At 41.0% G+C, this 22,542-nt stretch overlaps 2 protein-coding genes across 3 annotated transcripts in view; one reads left to right on the forward strand and one right to left on the reverse strand.

Annotated features, from left to right (window-relative positions):
• LOC119657927 (post-GPI attachment to proteins factor 2-like) overlaps positions 1-22,542 on the reverse strand; it is a 29,009-nt gene that overhangs the window by 165 nt on the left and 6,302 nt on the right. The window contains exons 4-6 of one of the 2 annotated variants that reach the window (XM_038065114.1): positions 21,594-21,861; positions 21,309-21,527; positions 20,234-21,003 (exon numbers count right to left, since the gene is read on the reverse strand). In XM_038065114.1, the coding sequence (XP_037921042.1) occupies positions 20,840-21,003; positions 21,309-21,527; positions 21,594-21,861 (651 nt within the window). In that variant the 3' untranslated portion in view covers positions 20,234-20,839. Of the gene's footprint in view, positions 1-20,233; positions 21,004-21,308; positions 21,528-21,593; positions 21,862-22,542 lie in introns of those variants that run through there. The other variant, XM_038065115.1, reaches the window with a different exon arrangement.
• On the forward strand, positions 136-3,335 carry LOC119657925 (basic proline-rich protein). Its single transcript, XM_038065112.1, has 4 exons — positions 136-261; positions 322-664; positions 726-1,038; positions 1,091-3,335. Exons 2-4 carry the CDS (start codon positions 362-364, stop codon positions 2,386-2,388), a joined length of 1,914 nt encoding a protein of 637 aa, XP_037921040.1. The 5' UTR covers positions 136-261; positions 322-361; the 3' UTR covers positions 2,389-3,335.

Raw genomic sequence — 22,542 nt, forward strand, 5'->3', positions numbered from 1 at the left:
AAATTAATATGATTTTATTTTACTTAATGATTTTATTGGAGAAAGCATGCCTTAATTAGATTAGATTTCTAAATTATTAAAAGAGAATAGGCGAACACAAAAATTATAATGTAAAATTTTTGAAATTCACGTTTGACATGTTTACCGAAGTGATCATTGAACGCACCCAATGGCGTCTTTTTGACGATGTCCTCACAAGTGGATTTTGTTCCGTGAATCAAAGCTTCAATTGAATCGCATTTTCCACTGAATTTGCAATAGGTGAGTGTATTTCTAGATTATAGTCTAAGTGCTTATCTAATTTGCTTTGCTTTTTTCTAGTTCTCCTCAATAGTTGTGCGCGGATAAAGTTGGGAGCAAGATGTCGGTAGCCTACTCCCAGCAGCAGCAACAGCAACCGCCTCCTTCACAGCCTCCGCCACCGCAACCGGTTCAACGCGGACCACCTGGACCACCGCCCGGACGAGGTGGTCCGCCACCACCCAGCACCGCGCACATACAGAAGCTTCTCGATGAAAATATGGGCCTAATACAAACCATTCAAGATTATCAGAACATGGGGAAGGCCCATGAATGCATGTCCTACCACCAAACTTTGCATCGAAATCTTGTGTATCTAGCGCAGTTGGCGGATGCAACACAGAATTTATCGCAGATTTTGCCGGTAAGGTCTAAACATTCATCTGGTTGCCGGTGAATAAGTGTAGTTTGTGTCTCCGTTCTAGGCGCCGCATATTTTGCAGCAGAACCAAAATCCGCACCCGATGATGCCTGGCGCGAATCCCACGCAGCCGCCACTTCCACCGCACAGTCATGGAAATGAACCAGGCGGACCTGCTCCTAATCAGCCGATGCCATACTCAAATCAACCGCCACCGGTCTCGCATCCGAATATGCCGCCAACAACGCCCCAGAACCAACCGCCGACATCGTCGCAGCCAACTAGTGTGATGCAGGCGCCAGCTGCTCAGCCGCAAACTGCAGGAGGGCAGTACCGCGGGCCTCCAACAACACAACAACCACCAAATGCACCGCAGGGTAAGTTGTCTGTTTTTGCTAATTTGTTTGAAGATTCATGAATTTATTTCAGCACAACCTCCGCAACGACCGGGCGGCCAACCACAGCCACAACCCCAGCAACCACCGCCACCACAACCGTATCGGGGAAGCTACCAGCAACACGGGCATTATCCAGGTTATCCACCGCAAGGACAGCCTTATCAACCACAATCAGGCTACCCAGGTTCCATGCCGCCCTACGGCCCGCCGGGTCAAGGTTATCCTCCGAATACCCAGGCCTATCATCACGGAGGAATGCCGCCAGCTTCTTCAAGTGGTGGCCCACCTCCTCCTAGTGTCGCGTACTCGAATGCAACTCAACATCAGGTTCCAGCGGCGGGAGGTTACCCACCAGGTCCAAATCCTCAAGGCTCGCAGCCACCTCCTCAGATGTACGGACCTCCAGCCGGAGCTCAAGCGCCACCAGGTCAGTATCCATCTCAAGGAGCGGGTGGACCTCCGCCACCGCCCATGGGCTATGGTTATGCTCCGAACGGCGCTCCAGCTAATTACGGTCAGCCGGGCTCGCAACCTCCTCCAGGCCAACCCAACTACCCACAACCAGGCAGCGCTTCGCAGTCTGCTTATCCGCCCCAGCCTCAATCGCAATATCAACAGAATCCTGGCTATCCAGGTGCGCAACAGCCGCCCATGGGAATGCCTCCTTCCTCGCAGGCTAATCAGCAGCCGCCGGCCCAGCAGCCTCCTCCGAACAATCCCGCTGCCTCGAATAATTCCAACAACTACAATTCCTCACCCGGTCCCGGTCAGACTCCTCCACCCAGTCAAAACGCAGGAGCACCCAACAACGCTCCGTCGGCCCCGACTAGCAACGCATCGAATCAACCTCCAGTTTCCCAACCCCAGCAGCATCCTCCAACGACTGGCCCGCAGTATGCAACCGGTCCACCGCAGCCAATCACTACGGCGCCTCCAAACCAACAGCCCCCGTACACTTCGCCTCCCGCATCCTCCGGTGCTCCAACCACATATACTCAACAACCGCCCCAACAGCAGATTCCTCCTCCCGCCAACACGACAGCCAGCCCCGCTCCAAACGGAGCTCCTGTGCCCACGCAATATCAACCTCCGCCTGGATCTCAAACTTACGTGGCTCCTCCGGCCGGGCAGCCTTACGCTCCAAGCGCCGGGCCGGGAAGCTACCCCTCGCATGGTTATCATCACCAAGGCTATGCTTCAATGCCGCAGGGACAATATCCACCTGCGCAAGGGTATCAAGGCTATCGACCACCTGGTCAGATGCCACCTCCTGGACCACAAGGTCCACCTGCTGGCAGCTATCCGTACAGCTATCAGCCGCCACAGTAATTTTTTTATGATTTCAATATAATTTTTAACATTTTTTTCCATATGATTACTACAGCTCAACGACCGACGAAGAAGATTTTATGATTGAAACTTAGGCGTAGTTCGTATGAAAGCATAGAACACGAAAACTTACGAAGTGCACGCCTTGACAAAATATAGTAAGAAAAGTCAGTAGTGCTGTGATTGCATGCTTGAAAAACTTGCGTGGAATTCTAAATTTTATTCTCTATTCGTTGAGACGCGTAGATAACTCAATTTTAGCTTTTTCGGAGGAGCAAATAAGGTTTGGAACACAAAAGTAACTTAGCGGGAAAGTAGTGTTCACAGAAGACCATTAGATGTACGAAACTTAGCCAGACTGTTCCCGAAACAAGGAACGATTCTGTTTTTGCAATGCTTCCCAGGCTCATCGTAGGACTACTGCGACTGCGCACTCCCTCCCAAAAACCTACGCGGAACCAAGCCCTCTGACAGCACTACTAACTACGAAACTTGATCATGTTCTAAGTGAATGTCAAAAAAGTAAATGTTTTAGCCGTAGTTAGCCCCTTCAGTATTTTTAAGACGAAAATAAAAAGTGTTAAGCCCTAAAGCACGGTGGCTCGGAGTAGTCCGTACTTCGTTCTCTCCATTTTAAATGAAATTATATCGTTCGTATTCGTGTCTTGTTCAGCGAGAGGAAAAATAAACTTTCTAAAGTGAGTGACTTTCTAGGGCGATATTGAAGGATGGACTCATTTTAAAAAATTTATCACAACATACCACGTTATCTACATACATGTCGGAACTGTTCAGATTTTAACTTCCCTTTGTCGATAATCTCAAAAGAAAAATAAAAATGTTGGGAGTCATGTTGATTCTTAGCAACTATAATGACTTGTTTCGTGTATGTATTATATTAGAGATTTCGTGATTTGAATAAAGATTTATTATATTTAAGTAAAAATGGTTTGGTTTTTCATTCAGTAAGTTAGCTCCCCCAGGGTTTGTTCCAGAAGTCTCAGCCCTTACCCTAGTATTCTGCGCCATGTAGCTCTAAGCTTTTCGTGACAGACCTCGCTTTATAATAGGCATCTCAAAACGATTTTCTCGAATAACCAAGTTGGAACAGGCCTAAAGACTGGTGGTACTATCTTCTATAAAGTGTTTAAAGCAAGCAATAGACATTGACTCCCTGCAGGAACTGAATGTAATTGTGGGTGCCGCTAATTCAACATCATGGCAAGGATATCCTATTAAGGGAAGTTGCACTGCGTCCTAGAAGAGCTACGGTGCTGCTCTAATGATTATAGTGTTCCTAATATACCATAATTAGATCAGGGCTATAACCGACGGGAATTTTAAGATACTTCCTAGTTCTAGGTGTTTCAGCCTAGCATTTGGTATTAGTTATTCACCCATGGACGTTAAGAATTAACAGACCAAGAAACCTAGAAATGAAATAAGGGCTCAACTTCCAAAAAAGTGGAGCAGTTGAGGTGGACGGCTGAAGCTGATATCGAAACCCACGTAGCCGCAATTCCGTAAAAAGGGTATGGATCTCTGAAGAGGGATGTGGAACCCTGGCACCTCGGAAAAGCAGTGGTCGGAAGAAGAGAAAACCGGAAGATATCATTTTCAAACGTGGTGAAGGGAAAGGAGAGTGAAGGCAGACCCGAAGCTCACCAATTTGGGAAATAATGTTACCCGCTTACAAAACCAGCACTGAAGAAAGGTACATGTTATGTCCGAAACACGTTTCTGCAATCCTTAAATAAAATCTATAATTAAACGAAACTTTTCCTTTTAAGAATTTTACTTAAAGTTAGCCGCATTAAGGAGCGCGCTGACTGGAACCGACACGACCGTTCTGCTAGCGCCCACTGGGAATGGCAAAAGACGATAGATTTTGCCTCGGGCTGCCTCAGCCAACAGACAAACAAACGCATGTTTCAGACACCAGACAGACACATGTCTGACAGACAGAACCCTTTTCTGCGCCAGAAAAATCTCTATATCTGTTTCACACATCAGACAGTCTGATGTTTAATGCAGGCTCAAAGATTCGTCTGACTGATGTCTTTTTGATTTGTGAGGCAGACAGAGACATTTGTCTGCTGCGGACAACGATTTCATTTCAGTGTAATTACGTGGTATTTCTAATTATTTAAAATAATAAAAGACTTCTTTTTCCTATTCCCTAGTGTTGATTTTTATTTTGCAAATACCGATATTTCGGGAACCACTTGTTTCCTTCATCAATGCTAACAAGTCTTGTTAACACTAATGAAGGGAACAAGCTCTTGTAGCTTACATGCAAATCATAACGGACTGCGGATTCAATTAGTAGTGTCACACAAAATGGTTGTTGGAAGTACTTGGTTTGCGCGGAAATCAGGCGAAAGTAAACATTGAGCCATCCACAGTACAGCCCTCCGTAACACCTATAAGGGAGAAGTGGATGCCACAATAAACGCAGTCAACAGAGATCCTGGAGATGAAGCATCAACAAATGATCTTCACAATCACCTGAAGAATGTTATCATTAATACGGCCACAAATATACTTTGCTCCAGCCGCAAAAAGAGTCGGAACGGCTGGTTCGACGATGAATGTAAGCTAGTATATAGCCCGGGAGAACCAACAGATCTGTAAACTCGAAAAGTACAGAGAGAAGCCGCACCAGGCGAGGAAGTTTTACCAATAAGTCAACAGGATGAAGCCTTAGACGCCTCGATGCTCACCCTGCCGATACAAAGAAGGAAATCTGACGACATCGGGCATATTGGAGCAATGGGTTGAGTATTTTGATGAACTGCTGAACAACCAGAATGTCGGTGAGTTCGAGGTCCAGTCAACTAAAGACGACGGACAAATGCTGCCAACACCAAGCATAAAAGAGACAATCCGTGCAATTTATCGGCTTAAAAATCATAAGTCGCAGGAGTCAATGGAATCACAGCCGAGCTGATTATATATTGAGGTGACCAATTTCACCAAGCGGTTCACCAACTTATGCTTAAGGTGTGGTACAGCGAATCAATGCCTGACGACTGGCAACGAGGCATTTTCTGTCCCATACATAAAAAGGGGGATATCACATAGTGCAGTAATTATAGTGGTATCACGTTGTTGAGATATAAGATATTCCCCGTTATCCTGCTAGGTCGGATAGCACCGTACGCCCAGAAGATCATTGGCCCATACCAAAGAGGCTTCACTCCATGCAAACCAGCAACAGATCAGATTTTCTCTCTGCGGCAAGCGATGGAAAAACTGTTGGAATATGGACATCAGTTGCACCATCTTTTCATCGGCTTCAAAGCCGCATATTATATTGATAGCATAGCCAAGGTAAAACTGTACACGGCCATGAGAGAATTCGGTATCCCGACCGAATTGATAAGATTGACTAGGTGGACCCTGACCAATGCGTGAAGCCAGATAAAAACGACAGGATCACTCTCGAGGCAATTCGGCATCAACAGCGGTCTAAGATAAGTGGATGCTCGATCATGCGTCGGCTTTAACCTGGCCCTGGAAAAAGTGATCCGTGATGCTGAGGTAAATGCGAGGGGCTCGATCCTCTTCAAGTTCACCCCACTACTGGCCTATCCTGACGATATTGATATCATGGGAAGAACGACCCGAGACGTACAAACTGCATACAAATCGAGCAGATGGCGCGAGATCTTGGGCTGCACATCAATGAAGCGAAGACAAAATATATAATGGCAACATCAGCATCAACAACATCAAATCGCACTAGCCCGACGGGAAGAATAAAGATAGGAGTCTACAACTTTGAGACCGTTGATAATTTTTCCTATCTAGGGTTGGAAATCACGACCGATAACAGCTGTGACGATAAAATCTGCTCACGGCTGTTGGCAGCCAACAGAGCCTACTTCAGCTTACAAAAACTGTTTCGCTCGAAACGTCTCACCATAGGGTCAAAGCTCTTACTGTACAAGACTATGAATTTGCCAGTCGTCATGTATTGCTTGGAGACTTGAGTTCTTAGCAAGAAAAATTGCGAACTCTTTGCCGCGTTCGAGAGAAGAATACGCCGAAGAATTTTTAGCCCCCTACATGAGGATAGACGATTCAGTAGCCTACATAACGACGAAATATATGAGTGATACCATGACCGTCAGGTCAGACAGTCCAATATGTTGCGGTAGGCGGGCCACTTAATCCGTATGGATGAGGATGATCCAGCCTGAAAAGCCTATAAAGGCAATATCTATGGTAAGAAAAGAAGATGAGGCAGACCCTGCCTGAAATGGAACGATGGCGTAGGCCAGGACACCAGACAGCTTTTAGGGATATCGAATTGGTGGACCTTGGCCCAAAACCGGGATTTCTGGCGTTCCTTATTAAGGCAGGCTTAGACCAGATACCGGTTGTTGCGCCGTTGATGATGATGATGAAAAGCTCTTTGGATGATTTTCAAATCGTGCCCAGCGTATCAAACCATCACTGTTTTGGGTGTCCTTTTTGGTCATTTCCCATGGAATTCGATATTTAGACCAGGCAAGTGAGTTCTTGTCAGCGGAAACTACATGTCCATACCATAAAAGACACTTTTCTTGCAATTTTCCACGATTGGTACAACCCCATATCGATCGCGGATATCCTCATTTTGGATGTGATTATGGCGTGCTACATCAGGCGCCGTTCATTGTCTTTTATAGTCAGTCAACACTTAGAGGGCGAGAGACCTGACGACACTCCGGTAAATTTTCGATTTGAGACGTTACGGTGATTTACGGAATCGATTTGATAAAAGTAAACTAGGGAAAATAGGGTTTGTGGTGGAAGGAAGCTAGGGAATCAAACAAATCATATTGAGCTGCTGAATTTGGGATGAGAAACATGTGTGCATTACACACGACTGGGAAAGAAACGACCACTATACACCTTATAAACAGTAATTTAACGCTCCAGTTTTGTTGTTACCTTTTATTTTGGCTAATATTCCTTTTTTCAACAATAATCTATATTATATAATTTAATACTGCTCATTCGGAAATAAATACTTCGCTGAAGACATTGTTTTCTTTTCAAGATAGTCAATTTGATTTGTGCAGTGTGTAGAAAATAACGTTACGAGTAAGTAATCCATAACACAGAAGAGAAAAAAAAAACTAGATTCAAGTTTAGACCTCTATAAAATGGAAAAATGCATTTCCAAAACTAAAAGCTAAAAATCTAGTGCCGCAAGAGAAATCTTTCTATTTCATTACTGGTAGCTTTTTGGGTATCTATTATTTCGTTTATTCAATATTTTCGTAGTCGAGATTCTTTTACGTTGTTCAAATGAGTGTATATAATGTACTTTTTTAGAGATATGTTGGATATTTTGTTTTGCATTTCAATTATCATTATTTGTTGTTTTCCGATTGCGTAGCGATGGAAAATTTCAAAGTTCTCTATGTCCTAATGTTGTTTTTCAATCGTTTATTTTTTTTAATATCATATTTCGCTTAACAATGTCTGCATTCTACTAAAATTTAAGTCTTTTTTCATCATCATTCGATAATTTCCAAGTTGTTGTCCACTAGTCGCTTATTTTAGTTGAAATAATAAAAACTTCAAAGGATAGAGTGATTGTTGCTATGTTTATATGCATAATTTACTATTTGCTATGTTTAATTGTTAATAACTCAATGCAGCTATTCAAGAAATATTTCGTTAGTCACAACAAACTTGCGGTGTCCGGAAAACTACAACTACAATAAATTGGCACACACTATAGGAAATTGGTCAAAATAAGTCGTCCTCAATATTCTGTACCATATTTAGTGGCCATAAAACTCTTACAAGCATATGCAGTTCAAAATATGAATGAGATATTAGGGAAAAATCAGTTGAACTTTTTTGGTAATACTATTCATCTTCGGAAGGTAAAGCTATTATAGTTTCTTTATTATTCACTACTCAAATCGTTAAGGCTTTGAAACATATGAGGCAATCGGAAGAATCGTGTAGGATTATAGCTACTAACCAAGAAGCTCCACGTTAAGGTAGGGAGTTTGTTGAACTTGAATATTTCTTGAACGGAACATTGTTCCCTTTAATTTCTACGTCGACTACGTACAGAATGCGCTGTTCATATTTACAAAGGATGCTTAATGATAAGTTCATTCAAAAGACGGCACTTTTGACTAATTGATTTCTCTTCTTTTTTTAATTCTTCGTTACTACATTTCTACAAACATTACTAACTTATATAACTTGTAACTTTTTTAATTTACATATTTGTATGTTAGCTATAGTTTCCCTAGAGGCAATATGAATATTATGATATTTTCTTCAAGAAATTTTTTTCAAAATGGAAGAATCGTGACTAGATTTTAAAAAATTTTGAGTTTTTTGTTTTTAATACTTTCAATTTTACCATTTACTAATCGCTTTAAATGTTTCAAATAAACAATTTAATATTTAATAGAATAAACTATGAAATAGTAAAATTCAATCAGGTTATGGAGACCAGACATATAAAATATAAAAATTTTGCCTGTTACATAAGCTCATGATGTTAAAGGTACTTTAGTTTTTCGTGGTTGGCAGATTGAGTTTCTAGTTTCATCTCGCATGTGATAGAAATTAATGTTGAAGATCAACTGCGAATGCTTTTTAAGATTAGGATGAAAGATTGCTGCTTCTCCTTAGAAATATTCATTTCGAGGAAGGTTCCATTAAATTAAATCAAAAGTAAAATATATGGCAAAAACGCTAATATCAAAAGGCTTTTATACGCATTCTCTCTAATGAAATTTAAATAGATTAATCCCCAGGGCTTCTTGTTAAAAGTATTCCAATCGAATCCCACTGTATCGTTTTTAGGTGTAGTAATGCCAATTTCAGCCGCTCTTTATGTAATTTATTGCTTATAAATCTCCAATTTAACTAATAGTGCGTCGGATATTATTTCACGATCGTGGGAACCTCACATTGGGCTCAGGACACGTAGTAAACAAGCAAAACCGAATTTAACCGCGAGCAAGGATTCTGATTTTTTCGAACAAACGAAGGCAATTTTATAATAATGTTAATCGTTGGTGCTACAATGCAATTGGATCTGAGCCTTGAAGTATATTAGAGCACTTCATTCAAGACCGTACAGTACCCTTCAGGTCTATGGTACACTGCAGGAGGCAATGGGATCAGCATTGTGCTCGCCCGTGATTATTACCCTGATTTGACTCTGGTACTCATTCATAGCTGAGTCTGGTATCCGAGACCTAGTCACGATACAGTTCTTCTGCCACCAATGAAATTCGAATCGCGACTTTCCGCCACGCTCTAACCACTGAGCCATCTGGACACGTAGGCAATTTTGATACGTGAAAAATCCACATGAAAGCGTTATAGCCAAGCTTCTGGGAATTTCGTCAACCGAATTGAAATAGGTGGAAGAATGCCCGACGTTAAGAGAACTTTGGCAAAAGTTGGAAAGCGTGTATCGATTAAACGTCCTTGCAACAAAAGCAGATCTCCTGAAGCAAATAGTGTTTTAACGCATGAACACGATGTTCGCGACCATCTTTGAAACATATTTAGCAACGAAATTGCACATGTGGCTTCTTCGCTGAGAGATGACAGATTTAGTCGGTGCTGCATCTTTTGAGGATTTTAGGGCACGAGGAAGAAGAGGAAATTGGGCCTTAGTTCACAGCTAGAGTAGGGTCACCGTTTTTGAGAATAAAGGTAATCAAACGAGAAAGTGTGGGACCACAACGGCTAAAAAATTCTCATGTACTAGAACGGTTTCCAAACTCATCAAATAGTGTTTATAGGCGGAGGAACCCATAGTCCTGAAATCAGGATGGTCACCGGAAACAATATCTTTTTCCATAGTGCATGTTTCAGGCGAATATTTTTATGCATCTGAGTTGTATAAGGGAGCAAACTCATGGAAGTTTGTTGATTGATGCTCAGGTTAAGTATTGAACGCAAAGTTGTCTTTACGGAAATTTATCTTAGTTGATTATCAAGCAGTTTAGGAATTTTAACGGGAGAACTCCTCAAATTTACGGGCTGGCTGGTGAGTATTGATTTTAACATACTACGGGAATGCACAAGGATATATGGAGAAGTATCGCTCGGATAGGTTGGAAACGAAGAGATCGACATTGCAGTCGTTTCGTGTGTCATTTTACTGTTATATGCAGAAATATACCCAGCTTACATATGCTTGCTTGCTACATATTTTGTGTTCAGCAATTTTAAACAGATTGTGACATTCCATACAATAGGCCAGACCAGCATCAGACCTTCTGATTTTCTGAAAGACAAACTTCCTTTTGATAGAAGATGTGAAGTTATTCTGGGAAGAACCAGAAGAATCCATAGTGGAATATACCGGGGCCTTGTGCATGGATTGTTTAAAAACAGGACAGAAAGAAGGGGAAGTTTCTCAAGCTACTCACTACTAAACGAGGGAAGAATAGGCGCATCGCAATCTGATGTTCTCAAGAATCGATTGGGAATTTACAAGCCGATTTAATTCTAGATTTAGTACGCTGGCACTACCCTGGGGACATGGTCGCTAACGTGTAAAGGGAAATCAAATCCGAGATGCCTTTGCGAAAGAAGGTTCAATCTTTTCCTCGCCGGGACAGGAATCAGCAATCGGAGTGTCAATAGCTTAGCTAATGCTGCTATGAAAAATTGAGAACAATGCTAATAGACACAACGAACGTTTCCTATCAGAAACAAACAAACGCGTTAGAAAGTTTGTTCTGTCAAAAAGTAGGAAGACTTGCGGAAGTATTATGGCCATTCTTACTGGCATAGTCACATAGTTCACTAAGTGACCATATGCTCACAGTAGAGATTCCGCAAGATGATACGTAAGTATCCGTCCTGCAATGAGAAAACGGAATACACGGAGCATTGCCTATGTGCATACTTCGTCTATGGATGCATGAGATATCGGATTTTTCATGCTGATGTGCCCCGATAGCAATCGATAGTAGCACATTCACTAACGGAAATCCTTCGACACATAAGCAAATTGTGGGTATTTCGTTAGATGAGGAAATTGAGTACAATGGACCACTTGGCCTTAGTGCTCCGAGGTTATGCCTCTCCAATCCATTGACCAAATGAAAAGATAATGCATATATCAAAAAAGGTTCTGCGGTGTTTTAGGTAAGCAAAATTAAAAGAGTCGAAACAAGTAAACATCGAACTTTTTCAAGAGCACGGTTGCTCGGAAGGGTGCCAAACAAAAGAGCAATACTAAAGGATGCTTCAACTGAAAAGTGTTGAGAAGGGCTGGAAAGAACTGAAGCCGGAAAACGTATGCTAACATCAAGGCAATGTGAGCCGAAGCGGAGTTTATCATCGAACGTTTCACCAAGGCTTTAATAAAGGGAGGCCGTCAAGAAAGTGAGAAAATAGAGTCGAAAGGCCCTGAAAGAATAGTACGTCGAATGACATTTACTAACGTTTAGTGCCAACCCATTTATAGACCATCAGCAAATCAGACTGTCTAAGTGCGACTATAGGCACACAGTCGAGTAAGGAAGCGATAGCGAAAAAAACCTTCAGGTCATCGACGTCAAACAAGCACCGTTATTCAAGAATAAAATCATTAGTGGCCCCGAATGAATCCTTGTGGTACACCACAGGAGAAATAACTAACCGGATATGCAACCGTCAGAAGAGGCACCACAAGAACGCCCAGAGAGATAGAAAGCGACTCATGTTATCAGTGACTGGGAAATGTTAAGCAAAGCAAGCTTAGACAAAAGTATCGTATGATTAACGGACTTAAAGGCTTTGGAGAAATCCATTAATATAATGTGTACTTCCTATCGAAAATTTAGACATCTGCTTAGTAGCAGTGGACAAGACAAATAGAGAAAGTGAATAATCAACCAGTCGTTGACACATTACTCAAACGGTTTGGAACAGAGAGAGAAGGACGAAACAGAGCGGCAATTGTCGGGGAGTGCATAATCATCGATTTCGGGTATGAATAATGAAAATGTCTTTCCACAAGACCGGCTTCTATCCGGGACAGCTGACTAATATTGCCGAGACAGATACCGTTGACGTAACGAGAGATCCATTAACATCAAATATCACCAAGTTTGTGAGACACCAAATTCGTTCCAGAGAATGATGAGTCACATTTCGAAAATGCCTTGAACGAGCATGAACCTTTTCTGGGCTTTGATTTGAACCTAGCCCCAATTCTAGATGCGGTTCCAACTACGAAATCGCGACTTCGATAAAGTGTAAACCAGGAAGATCCAAAAAGGGTCTCGCAGAAAAACCAGGTAGACTAACGAAGTCTAAGATAATCCAAATACCATGTGCACAGCAGATGTTCGAATTAAATTCGCAGCGTCTGACCCAGAAAGGAACCAATGGATGCAGCCATGGCCAACGAATCTTATTCGATATTAAAGAACGACGTTTGGGATCTGGTGGACCGTTCGAAAGATCAGTTAACTTCAGAAAGCCGAATAGCCTTGAGGAATAAATATGAGGTTGATGGTTCCCTATTACTAAACGGAAGATCAGGGTAGTTGCAAAGGCATCTGCTAATGTTCTGGAATGAATTACGGTGAGACGTATGCTCCTGTGCGTTTTCGCTCTATTCGTCTTTCCATGACCCTCGCGGTATAACGTGGGATGCACATAAGACAGTTCGACGCCTTCACTGCCTTTCTGAACCGTATTATTGAAAATTAAATTTATGTGGAAGTCCTGAAATACACCAGAAACATTTTAAAGTTCATCATTGAAAAGATGTATGAAACCAAACATATTATCGACAAGGCTGAGAAGATGTTATGCAGGCGAATTTCACAGAATAGAGTCCTTGAATGGATTTAGTCAAGCTGAACGTTGTTGGCATCAGTATTTAAACGAACATTTACACATTTTTGGGGCAGAAACAATTTTGAGGATGTAAATATCTACGTGAAAGGCAAAGACGGCGATCTGATAATATTCATCATCAACGTTGATACCTTCATGATGCTATGAACAAACAGTACAAGAGAATCGATGGGTTCTACAAGTCGGGTTTTCTCGAAATGCGTGAACAATAACCATGAGTTGGCGAGAGTACATCTTCGACATATTGAATCAATTCAGAATGTCGTCATGCAACCAGGTGAAACACCACCTGACCCAAGAAAGATGTTCTCGAAGGCAGATGGTTGGATGACGCGCTCATGCCTCAGTCGCGACTCGTCCTGATGTAATGGGTGCCACCAGTGTTTCAAGTTCATTTAATATCCGTTTTTTAAAGATAAGCCTTTTACCTAAGGGAGCGCCACTTGCCTTAAACAACTGTACGACCCATCATTGTCAAGATATGGATGAAGACTTTCAAGTGAAAAGTGCGATGGTTTTATGAATGTGTAGTTTCTATCGGTCAACACACGTAGGCTCTTTTTGACGTTAAGAATAAGTCTGAAACCATAGAAAATAGTCCTAGCGAGTATAACATAAAGGACGCAATTTGGTATACACTTGCAGGGAAATCACACCACATATGCTAGCAAAGCCCTGGAAAAAAATGTGGCCATACAACCCCCCGAATTGGTGGGCCTCGGCGCAAAACCGGGGGTTGCTGGAGTTCCTTATTAAGGCAGGCCTAGACTCGAAGATAACCAAGATGATAATGATTATGGAAAAGATTTTCACGAAATTGACAAGTAAGCCATCGATGCTCTATTAGCCAAATGATCTTCAGACGAAACCGATGACTTCTTTATGACGAAGGTAAACCATGAAAATTTCCGCACCTACGAGGAAATTATTTTTAAATTTAGGCAACAACAAGAATGCGATGAGACTTCGAAGGGTAACGATGTTGCGCCGTATATTTTCGCGATAAGAACAAGCGACGCTTTGACTCCCATTAATGTTTGCATGATATGGGCCAATATCATCTTTGTGTTATACAGGTTGGGAGCACAAGCGTTCGAAAAAGCAAACTATTCTTAACCCTTCCAATAAGATCAAGTTCCTGCTCATTGCGAAATAAATCACACTGTATCGTAAAACCTATTTTCAATCATTGTCCACGAATGGCCGTTACATTCACCCCAACTGAATCCAATCGAAAGATTGTTCAGGTTTGTCGTTGTTGAAAACATCTCACAAAATCAGACAATATGTAATACTTGACGCGACTGATAAATATTCACGACACCTGAAGGCAGGTATCAATGTAACTGGAGGAATTTTCGAAAATAACTTTTTCTATCTTAATTTTTCTGCTTTTTCGGAAGATGTTATGAGTTTTTTGTTTGATTATTGAGGGGTTATGATTCCGCATCCACTTGATGACAATCCAGATCAATTAGGAAGAAACTTTCCTCCACTTTTGTGGCTCATGCACCCTTCTTTTTAGGCCAACCACCCACAGATTTTAGAAAGGGCAACTGACGCTTTCGTTCACAGCAGAGGCAGTTCATCGAACGCTGCCTCACATCTGCTCTGGGAGCAGCGTAATCAAAACCGTATACAGGTAGTGTTTTATATTCGGACTTAAACTAGGTTAGTGTACATATAATACGATCCGACGTCGTGTCTGCGAGTATATATAATATGAAAAGGCGATCGCTATTTGTCATCTGTTTGTTCCCAGAGTAGAGGTGAGGCAGCTATCGAAGAGTTACCTCTGCCCTGGACGAAACTGTTAGTCGTTCTTTTTATTATGTATTTTGATGACTAGAATTTATTTTTATACTTTTGCTATTAAAAATCTGATAACTTTCTGTACTCCTCGCAATTAATTTGAGGAGTTACAATAATATAAACTTGAGATATAATATTTGGTCCGTCAATAAAAAGGAGAATTAAACAAATCTTTCCATTTGATGTTTGTATTTTTAGGTAATGGAAGGAGAGATAACCTTGTCAGAAGTGGATTGTACTCCATATTATGATCTACATTGTATTTTATTTATATTATATCATGTACGAACATTAATGAGCCCTTGAAATAAGTGACTTTCGAACATCCGTACTTCCTTCTTTCGAACAGATTTCAAAACTAAGAACTTCTCCGAAAAGTATTTATACCTTTATACCTTTAATTTGGTACACAGAAAGGTAGTGTTTCCTCTTCACCCCTTAGTGGTGTATGGGCATATGATGGTGCGATCGTTGAGGAGACAGAGCATCAGTCTCTTCATTTTGTTCCTCTGGGTTCGAATCCCAGTCGTCATAGATGGCTGTGTTTTTATTGTGTTTGTCTCGCTGCTGTGAACTTATCACTTGCACAGCATTTGGTGAACTGAACTGAACTGTTTAGTGAACTGAAGCACTGCCTTATACTCCACTAAGAACACATTAAGAAGTGAACAGGAAACAGACAGATACCAAATCGATTTTAATAAGGTTTTGTTTTGCACGTAACGGTGACAGGTTTGTTTTAACCAGAATAGCAAATCGCAGGGATCGGCGAGATTAAATTCAATTTCGACGGGTCATACTGTTTGGCTACCTACTGAAACGAGAATTATAGCACGGGCTCGATAAAAATGTTGACTGCCTTTTCAACATTTGGGATGTCCAGTGTAGCATTCGTCAGTTGCAGCATGCTTTATCTCTCTCCGGAGATTTCCCCTGAAATGCTCATCGTAACCTTTCTGCAGCACGTAATGTTGCTGGATAATGACTGAATATGGACTATGGCACAGTTCATCGGCATTCATATTCCTTCGTAAAAGGTGCGTAGTTTAATGAATAGTTTGACTTTCCCTATGTGAGTTTGTGTGAAGAAACTTTACCATAATTACCGAGTATCCGATTCCGAGAGGGCCTGCATGGTTCGGGTGCCACATGAGGATAAATTTCCTTGGAGGATGTCGAGTGCATATTGTACGAAGAAACAGAATGGGATGTCGATGTTTAGGAGTCTTTGGGTAAACAAATGCTGAGGGTGAAACAGATCTTCCGCCAGAGTCAGAAAAAATCCAAATTTGGCAAAGAAACCGAAAATCCAGTAGCAATTTCTGTACGGATCAAAGAATCATCAAGACTTCCAGCCAAGATACCATCTGGCAACTGAGCAAGACAAAATCCTTGTTGATATTCCTGCATATCTTGGGCATACGAATTGCTGAATGCACAAACATGACAGCATGAATTCGTAGTTCGCAATCAAAACGAAACTTGACCGATCCGAATGACATTTGCATATTTCGGGGAGTCTACCATTTGGAGAAAGAGCCGTTCTAAGATTAGTATCCTTAATGTACGGTTAGCATTTGATCGTTTTTTCACGTCAAACATTTTTTAAACACATATCCCGCATTTGGGATATATATGCAGAACAGGAAGAGAGCGCCTAAATTCGTTGAAAAGTTAACCAGAAGTGAAAGCCAATATCAACTCCAGCGTTGTACTTGTACTCCGAATGTATTCGAAAGAAATTCTCTTGGTTTCCAATTGCCATTTACCATCTTTAATGGAAGCTGAAAACGACTATAACAAAATTAACGGAAGAGTCGACTTAACAGACAAGGAGATTAAGTCTGTGATCTGGGCTGTAAGTCGCAGAAATAGTGTAAAAAAAATTTCTTAAAACTTTCAATGATTAGCGTAGTGAGTTTTTGGGTAATCTATTCCAAATACATTTAGAAAAAAATATCCCTGAAGCATTTTCTGGTCCCTCTTGTTGAGTTTTTCATTTTTGTTTGAAATAAGAAACGAGAGATGATGTCACGTCGTCAGGGGGGGAGAACTCCCCACAGCCCTAAAACTGAGGTTCAATATTGCCGATCACTTGCAAGTGAGGCAGAAGATACGTTGTTCGTGGGTTCGTTGTAGCTCACTCGGTATCGAAACAGGGACAAAAATGACTGGTTTCGAGTGTAATAACGGGTTATGCTTCAACCTCATCTGAAGAACAAGGGTAGAGGAAAAAAGGCTCAAGAAGTACAAGGTGGCCGAACGGAAAATAAAGGCTGTTACCATTGTCCAGCGAAAAACTCCATGGGTGTCAAAAGTGGCATAATGGAGATAGAAGAACTGCTGGACCTTATTACACATCAATGAAACTCCTCGAAGACTTCCGAAGAGGAGCTGAGGAAAAAGCATACTGCTAGTGCCGCCCCTAGTTGCACAAAACGCAGTGCCCTAAGCCCGCCAGAGGGGGAACAAACAATCGACAAAAGGAAACAGTGTGGATCCGCCGACGGGGACACAGCAAGAAGATGGTAACCAAGTAGACCAAGCAGCAACGAATAAAGGAGCCCGATGATTTTTCCTCCCGCTGGAAGGATTCGATAAGCAAGGGCAAAGGCGACCCCAAGGCTCAAGCAAATGGCGCTCAAGCCATCGTTGATTGACGCAATACGTGCTGCGGGAGACTACTCACCAACACAATTTGGTTTCAGAGCAGGGTAATCCACAATTGAAGCTATCGAGAAGCTGGTCCAAGCGGCTGAGGCACACAGTCGCCACTGTCGGCGAGTGGTACCCTTTGTAACCCGCAACGTAAGAAATGCCTTCGATTCTTCGAGGTGGCGTCACATGCCCGAGGTACTGGCAATTGGTTCGGTGGCACGGCAAATGGATGGCTGAGCATGGATTCTCGCTAGCTGTAGAGAAAATCGAAATCGTTGTGCTGACCAAGGAGAAGGTTCCCACAGTCCTCCCTATTCAGGTTGGTGAAACCATGGTTTTGTCGAAGCCGGCAGTCAAATACCTCGGCATCATGATAGACATGAAGATAAGCTTCTTCGAACAGATTGGCAACACCGCATACATCTTTTAAAAAAAACTTACGGCCATGATTTAATCGGAAGCACGTTGAAGTTGACTATTACCTAACCCAGCTGCTCAGCGGACATGGGTATTTTCAACTTTACCTGCACACAATCGGGAAATTACGGTAGCCCGACTACATTTATTGCAAGGATGTGATGGATGATGCTTGCCAAACCTTTTTCTTCTGCAGAAGGTGGGAGCGCCATCGCCATCATCTTTCAATGGAAGTGTGTCTTACGTCCTCGGATACCATGCTGCAGAGTGAAAACACGTGGAGCTGAGTGGCACATTTCAATCAAGGCACGCTTAAGGTGGAAAAGAGGGATGCTGAATAGGCCTGGCCTGAGATAATGTGTCAAACACTTTCGGGTCAGTCCTAGATGCTCCGGGGTCTTTTAACCTTCAGTCTGTCATTCTAAAATCTGCGAATTATAAATAACAACAGCAAACTCGAATTCGAAGTATATAGGAAATCTACAGCAACCCAGAGAACGATAACAGCGACTTCGGCAGACACTGCAGCATAGCAGCATATAATTTAATGGTCCGTAGGCTTTGCGCTCCACTAACCAAGGCAGTTTTTGACAGGGACATACAGCTGGGAAGAACGAAAACAAAAGAGACTAAGTAGAAGCCAGCATACAACCGAGCACGAAAGATGAAACAAATTGGACAAGCATACCGATGTCCAATAAGTTCTATGAAATAAAAGCATTTATGGAATTTAACATAAAAGTGGTCGTTTCCAGTAAAAATAATCACTATCAAAAAACCACTGAGTAGTGAAACAGATCCACTAAAGAAAGAGAAAAAAAGCGGAATTTAGAAAATAAGTAATTGTGACAAAATTTATATAGGACAGACTAAACGAATCATTACGACAAGGTTACAAGAGGGTGGGATACGCCAAAAGACCAGGAATGAATACGGTGAGATCAGCGGTGGCTATGCACATTATCGAAGAATGACAATCGGTAACAACAGACAACGTAAAACCAGTACCACACGCGAGTAAGGTTGGACGCATGGGAGAAACCGGAAATAATGCAAAACGGCCCGAAAAAATCACTAGACACCGACGAGGGAAATTGCCCATTAAGACCCATCAAAATGATCTAAGTACTGATGAAGGGAATAAAGTGATCCCAAAATATGTAGATATTTGCAAAATGAAAACTTTTTTGAGCTCACATAGGCAGTCTTAGTCCCATATGCCGCAAAGATGAGGAAAATTTGAGTATATTGCCAAAAACGAACAATATGCGTGGTCTAAGCGCTTTGGCTCGTTTGCGAGTTCGACAAACGGCGTATATAGCCTACATCGTGGGATTAACATGAAAGCCAAGGCATGTGCGGATCAGAGAAACATGAGATATCTACTGTTTATAAAAGTCGAAAGCTGTATGAAAATTAGCGTCAAAGCTACTATGATCAAGGAAGATAAAAAACGAGCATAAGTGGAGACATAACAGTAGACAATTAAGAAATAAGTTATTCCTTGCAAAGAGTACATAATTAGACAATAAAATGACCATGAAAACTAGCCAGAAAAGAATAAGGATTGCTTTATTATCCATCGGGAGTAGCGTCACGGCAATGTTTGCCAAAATAAGTAATCGACGCGCTTTTAATGTTATCCGAATCACTACCGCTTCTGCTTTAAATTAATCTGCCGTCAATCAGGAAATTAAAAATCATAACTCTGTAATCGGCACAATTTTACTATTATTTCGATACAACCCACTGTAAAGATTAGTAGTGTGGAAACTATGGACTTCAAAATATATACTTGTAGCTTGCTGGTCTGTGTTTTGTACAAACATATAAACAAATACAACATGTGCGTCCCTTTTTTTGAATAAATACAATTTGCCCTGGTTTGTTCTTCAATAAATAGTTGAATCGTTTTTAGTTTTGCGAGTGCCCACCTAATATATACAACTGCCTAATTACATAACAGACTGAAGATCGCATACTTTTATCTATAATAGATTGTTTCCGAAAATCTTAAATTCACAAATTCCCTTCTTACATTCAACTAAAAACCCACAAGTTCGTAATCCACAATCGCTAATCCAAATTCAAAGCACATGAGAAAACACTGAAAAATGTTCAATATAATTCTTTTTTGGTCTCATAAATACGCTTAAAGTATGTAAATATTCCATATGACTAGAAATTTTATACATATTGCTACATAGTATTACTGTATTCTCTCTATGTGTATATAATTTGTTCGTGATTCAAATATATAACTCTTTCCCTACTTGTTCTGTAGATTGTAGATAGTAAAAAGAAAATTCGAAGTGGTGCAAAAGTTACATATAAATGTACCATATAAATACTTTGTTACGAAAGAAGTGTTAGTTCAATAAGCTTAAATACTTTATCAAATAAATAAAGAGTGTAAATAAATATCGATTTAAATAGAGAGATCAAAAAATATGTTCAGTGATATCATTTCGAAAAAATAAATAATAAGATGAAAAACAATCAAGGTAGCTACGTATCAATATCAGTTAAGTCGGCCATCATGAAGATACTAAGCTCCATGAACACACGTTAGAAAAACAGCTTCACTTTTTTTACTTTTGGTATCTTAAATGCTATAAATATATTTCAAGGAAGTTAAGAGTACACCAAGTACAGTGCGTCCAAGTCAACCATTTGATTTTTTTCTTCTTAAATAAATAGCTACAACTATTAATAAGAATTATTCACACTTCAATTCGCTAGGTCTAGATTTTTTCTTAAATTGATCAGCTGCGCCATGTGCAATGAGTAAATGTTCAGATGGGAAGTCTAACATTGTTGTGCAATGGAAAGCCATATTCGCGGACGCTATAATATATTCGCAGAGAGCAAACCAACTAAAGGCTGAAAATAGGGGTAACACCCAAATTATTTAATTATCTTGTAGATTCTGGCAGATTTACTAGATGAATCCTATATTAAATTTGAAATTCATAAAAATAGGCTACATTTAATGTAAAAACACAAGATATCTACAATGTGCAGCAGTTTTCAACCTGCTGACCTTCAAGCGAATTCGCATTTCCCCCAAACTGAGTCTTGCTTCAACTACCTCTATTCTACTACGTTCAATGAGTTTACCGGGTCCTACCATCGGCCAATATGGAAACCTTCACGAGGATACGATAAAGCATTCAAAAAGTACTTACCCATATCATGGCACAATAATCGATGTTTTAAGAAGAATAGTATCAATCCAATTGTACTCGCTATTGATACAGCGAATAGCCTTTTCTTCCATTTCAGAGAATCTTCCTGTTGGGGGGTCATTGTTTCCGCAGTGTGTAATAGTTGGTAAAGCTTGATAGTTGCCAGCATGTGACACAATGATACAGTCATAAATACGATGAATACTTTCTCGTGGATTGCTGCAGTAATAGAGACAATTTTTTAATCATAACAGCAGTTAATATGTTAAATTTGAATTTTCTTACGATAGTTCTCCCTATTTGAAATATACGTGACTCCACACAGCGAAGAAATTTCAATAATATTCAACCAAAATACCAGATTTATTAGGAAATTTCCCAGATTAATGTCCTTCATGGTCTTGACATTCACCATTAGCGTCCGGTAATAGTTTCGGTAGACAGCAGCAATTGGAAATCGTGGTCCTATATGCAGTGCAATGCAAATCCGCCAAAAATAACGTTGAGGACTTACACCGGTAATTGCACTTATCGATGGAATCACGTTATATACCTGAAGTTAAAATAACATGACAGAAACATTTTATATATTTTATACTTTAATAATAATTACTAAATCACACACAGATAAGTTCACTTAATCGGCCTAGTATCCGTAAGAGAATAATTAATAATATAATAATCGTTGGCGCAACAATCCATGTTGGATTAGGGCCTTGAAGTGTGTTAGAGCACTTCATTCAAGACCGTAACGATACATTAGGAGGCAATGTGGTCAGCATTGCGCTCGCCCGAGATTGTTACCCTGATTTGACTCAGGTACTCATTCACAACTGAGTCGACTGGTATCCGACGTCAAATCACGATACAAATTCCACTGCCACCAGTGAGATTTGAACCGCGACCTGCCGCACGACAGAGAATAATTGCCGACCTTAACGAAAAACCAGTTTACTAGATAGAAGCTGACAAAGGAAACACTGAATACGATGATAAAGTCACAAAGTAACTAAAGAAATTTTTTGGAATAAGCAAAGTCCTTCTCCCGAAATTCATACACCTGTGATCTAAGAGTGCCTAATCCTACTATACTCAAAGTGAAATGCCTCCCCAAAATCCATACAGCAAATAATGAATTTGATCATCAACAGCGCAACAGCCGGTGCTCGGTCTAGGCCTGCCTTAATAATGAACTCCAAACATCCCGGTGTTGCGTCGAAGTCCACCAATTCGA

Source organism: Hermetia illucens, chromosome 5 (genome assembly GCF_905115235.1).
Source record: "Hermetia illucens chromosome 5, iHerIll2.2.curated.20191125, whole genome shotgun sequence".
Lineage (NCBI taxonomy): Eukaryota > Metazoa > Arthropoda > Insecta > Diptera > Stratiomyidae > Hermetia > Hermetia illucens.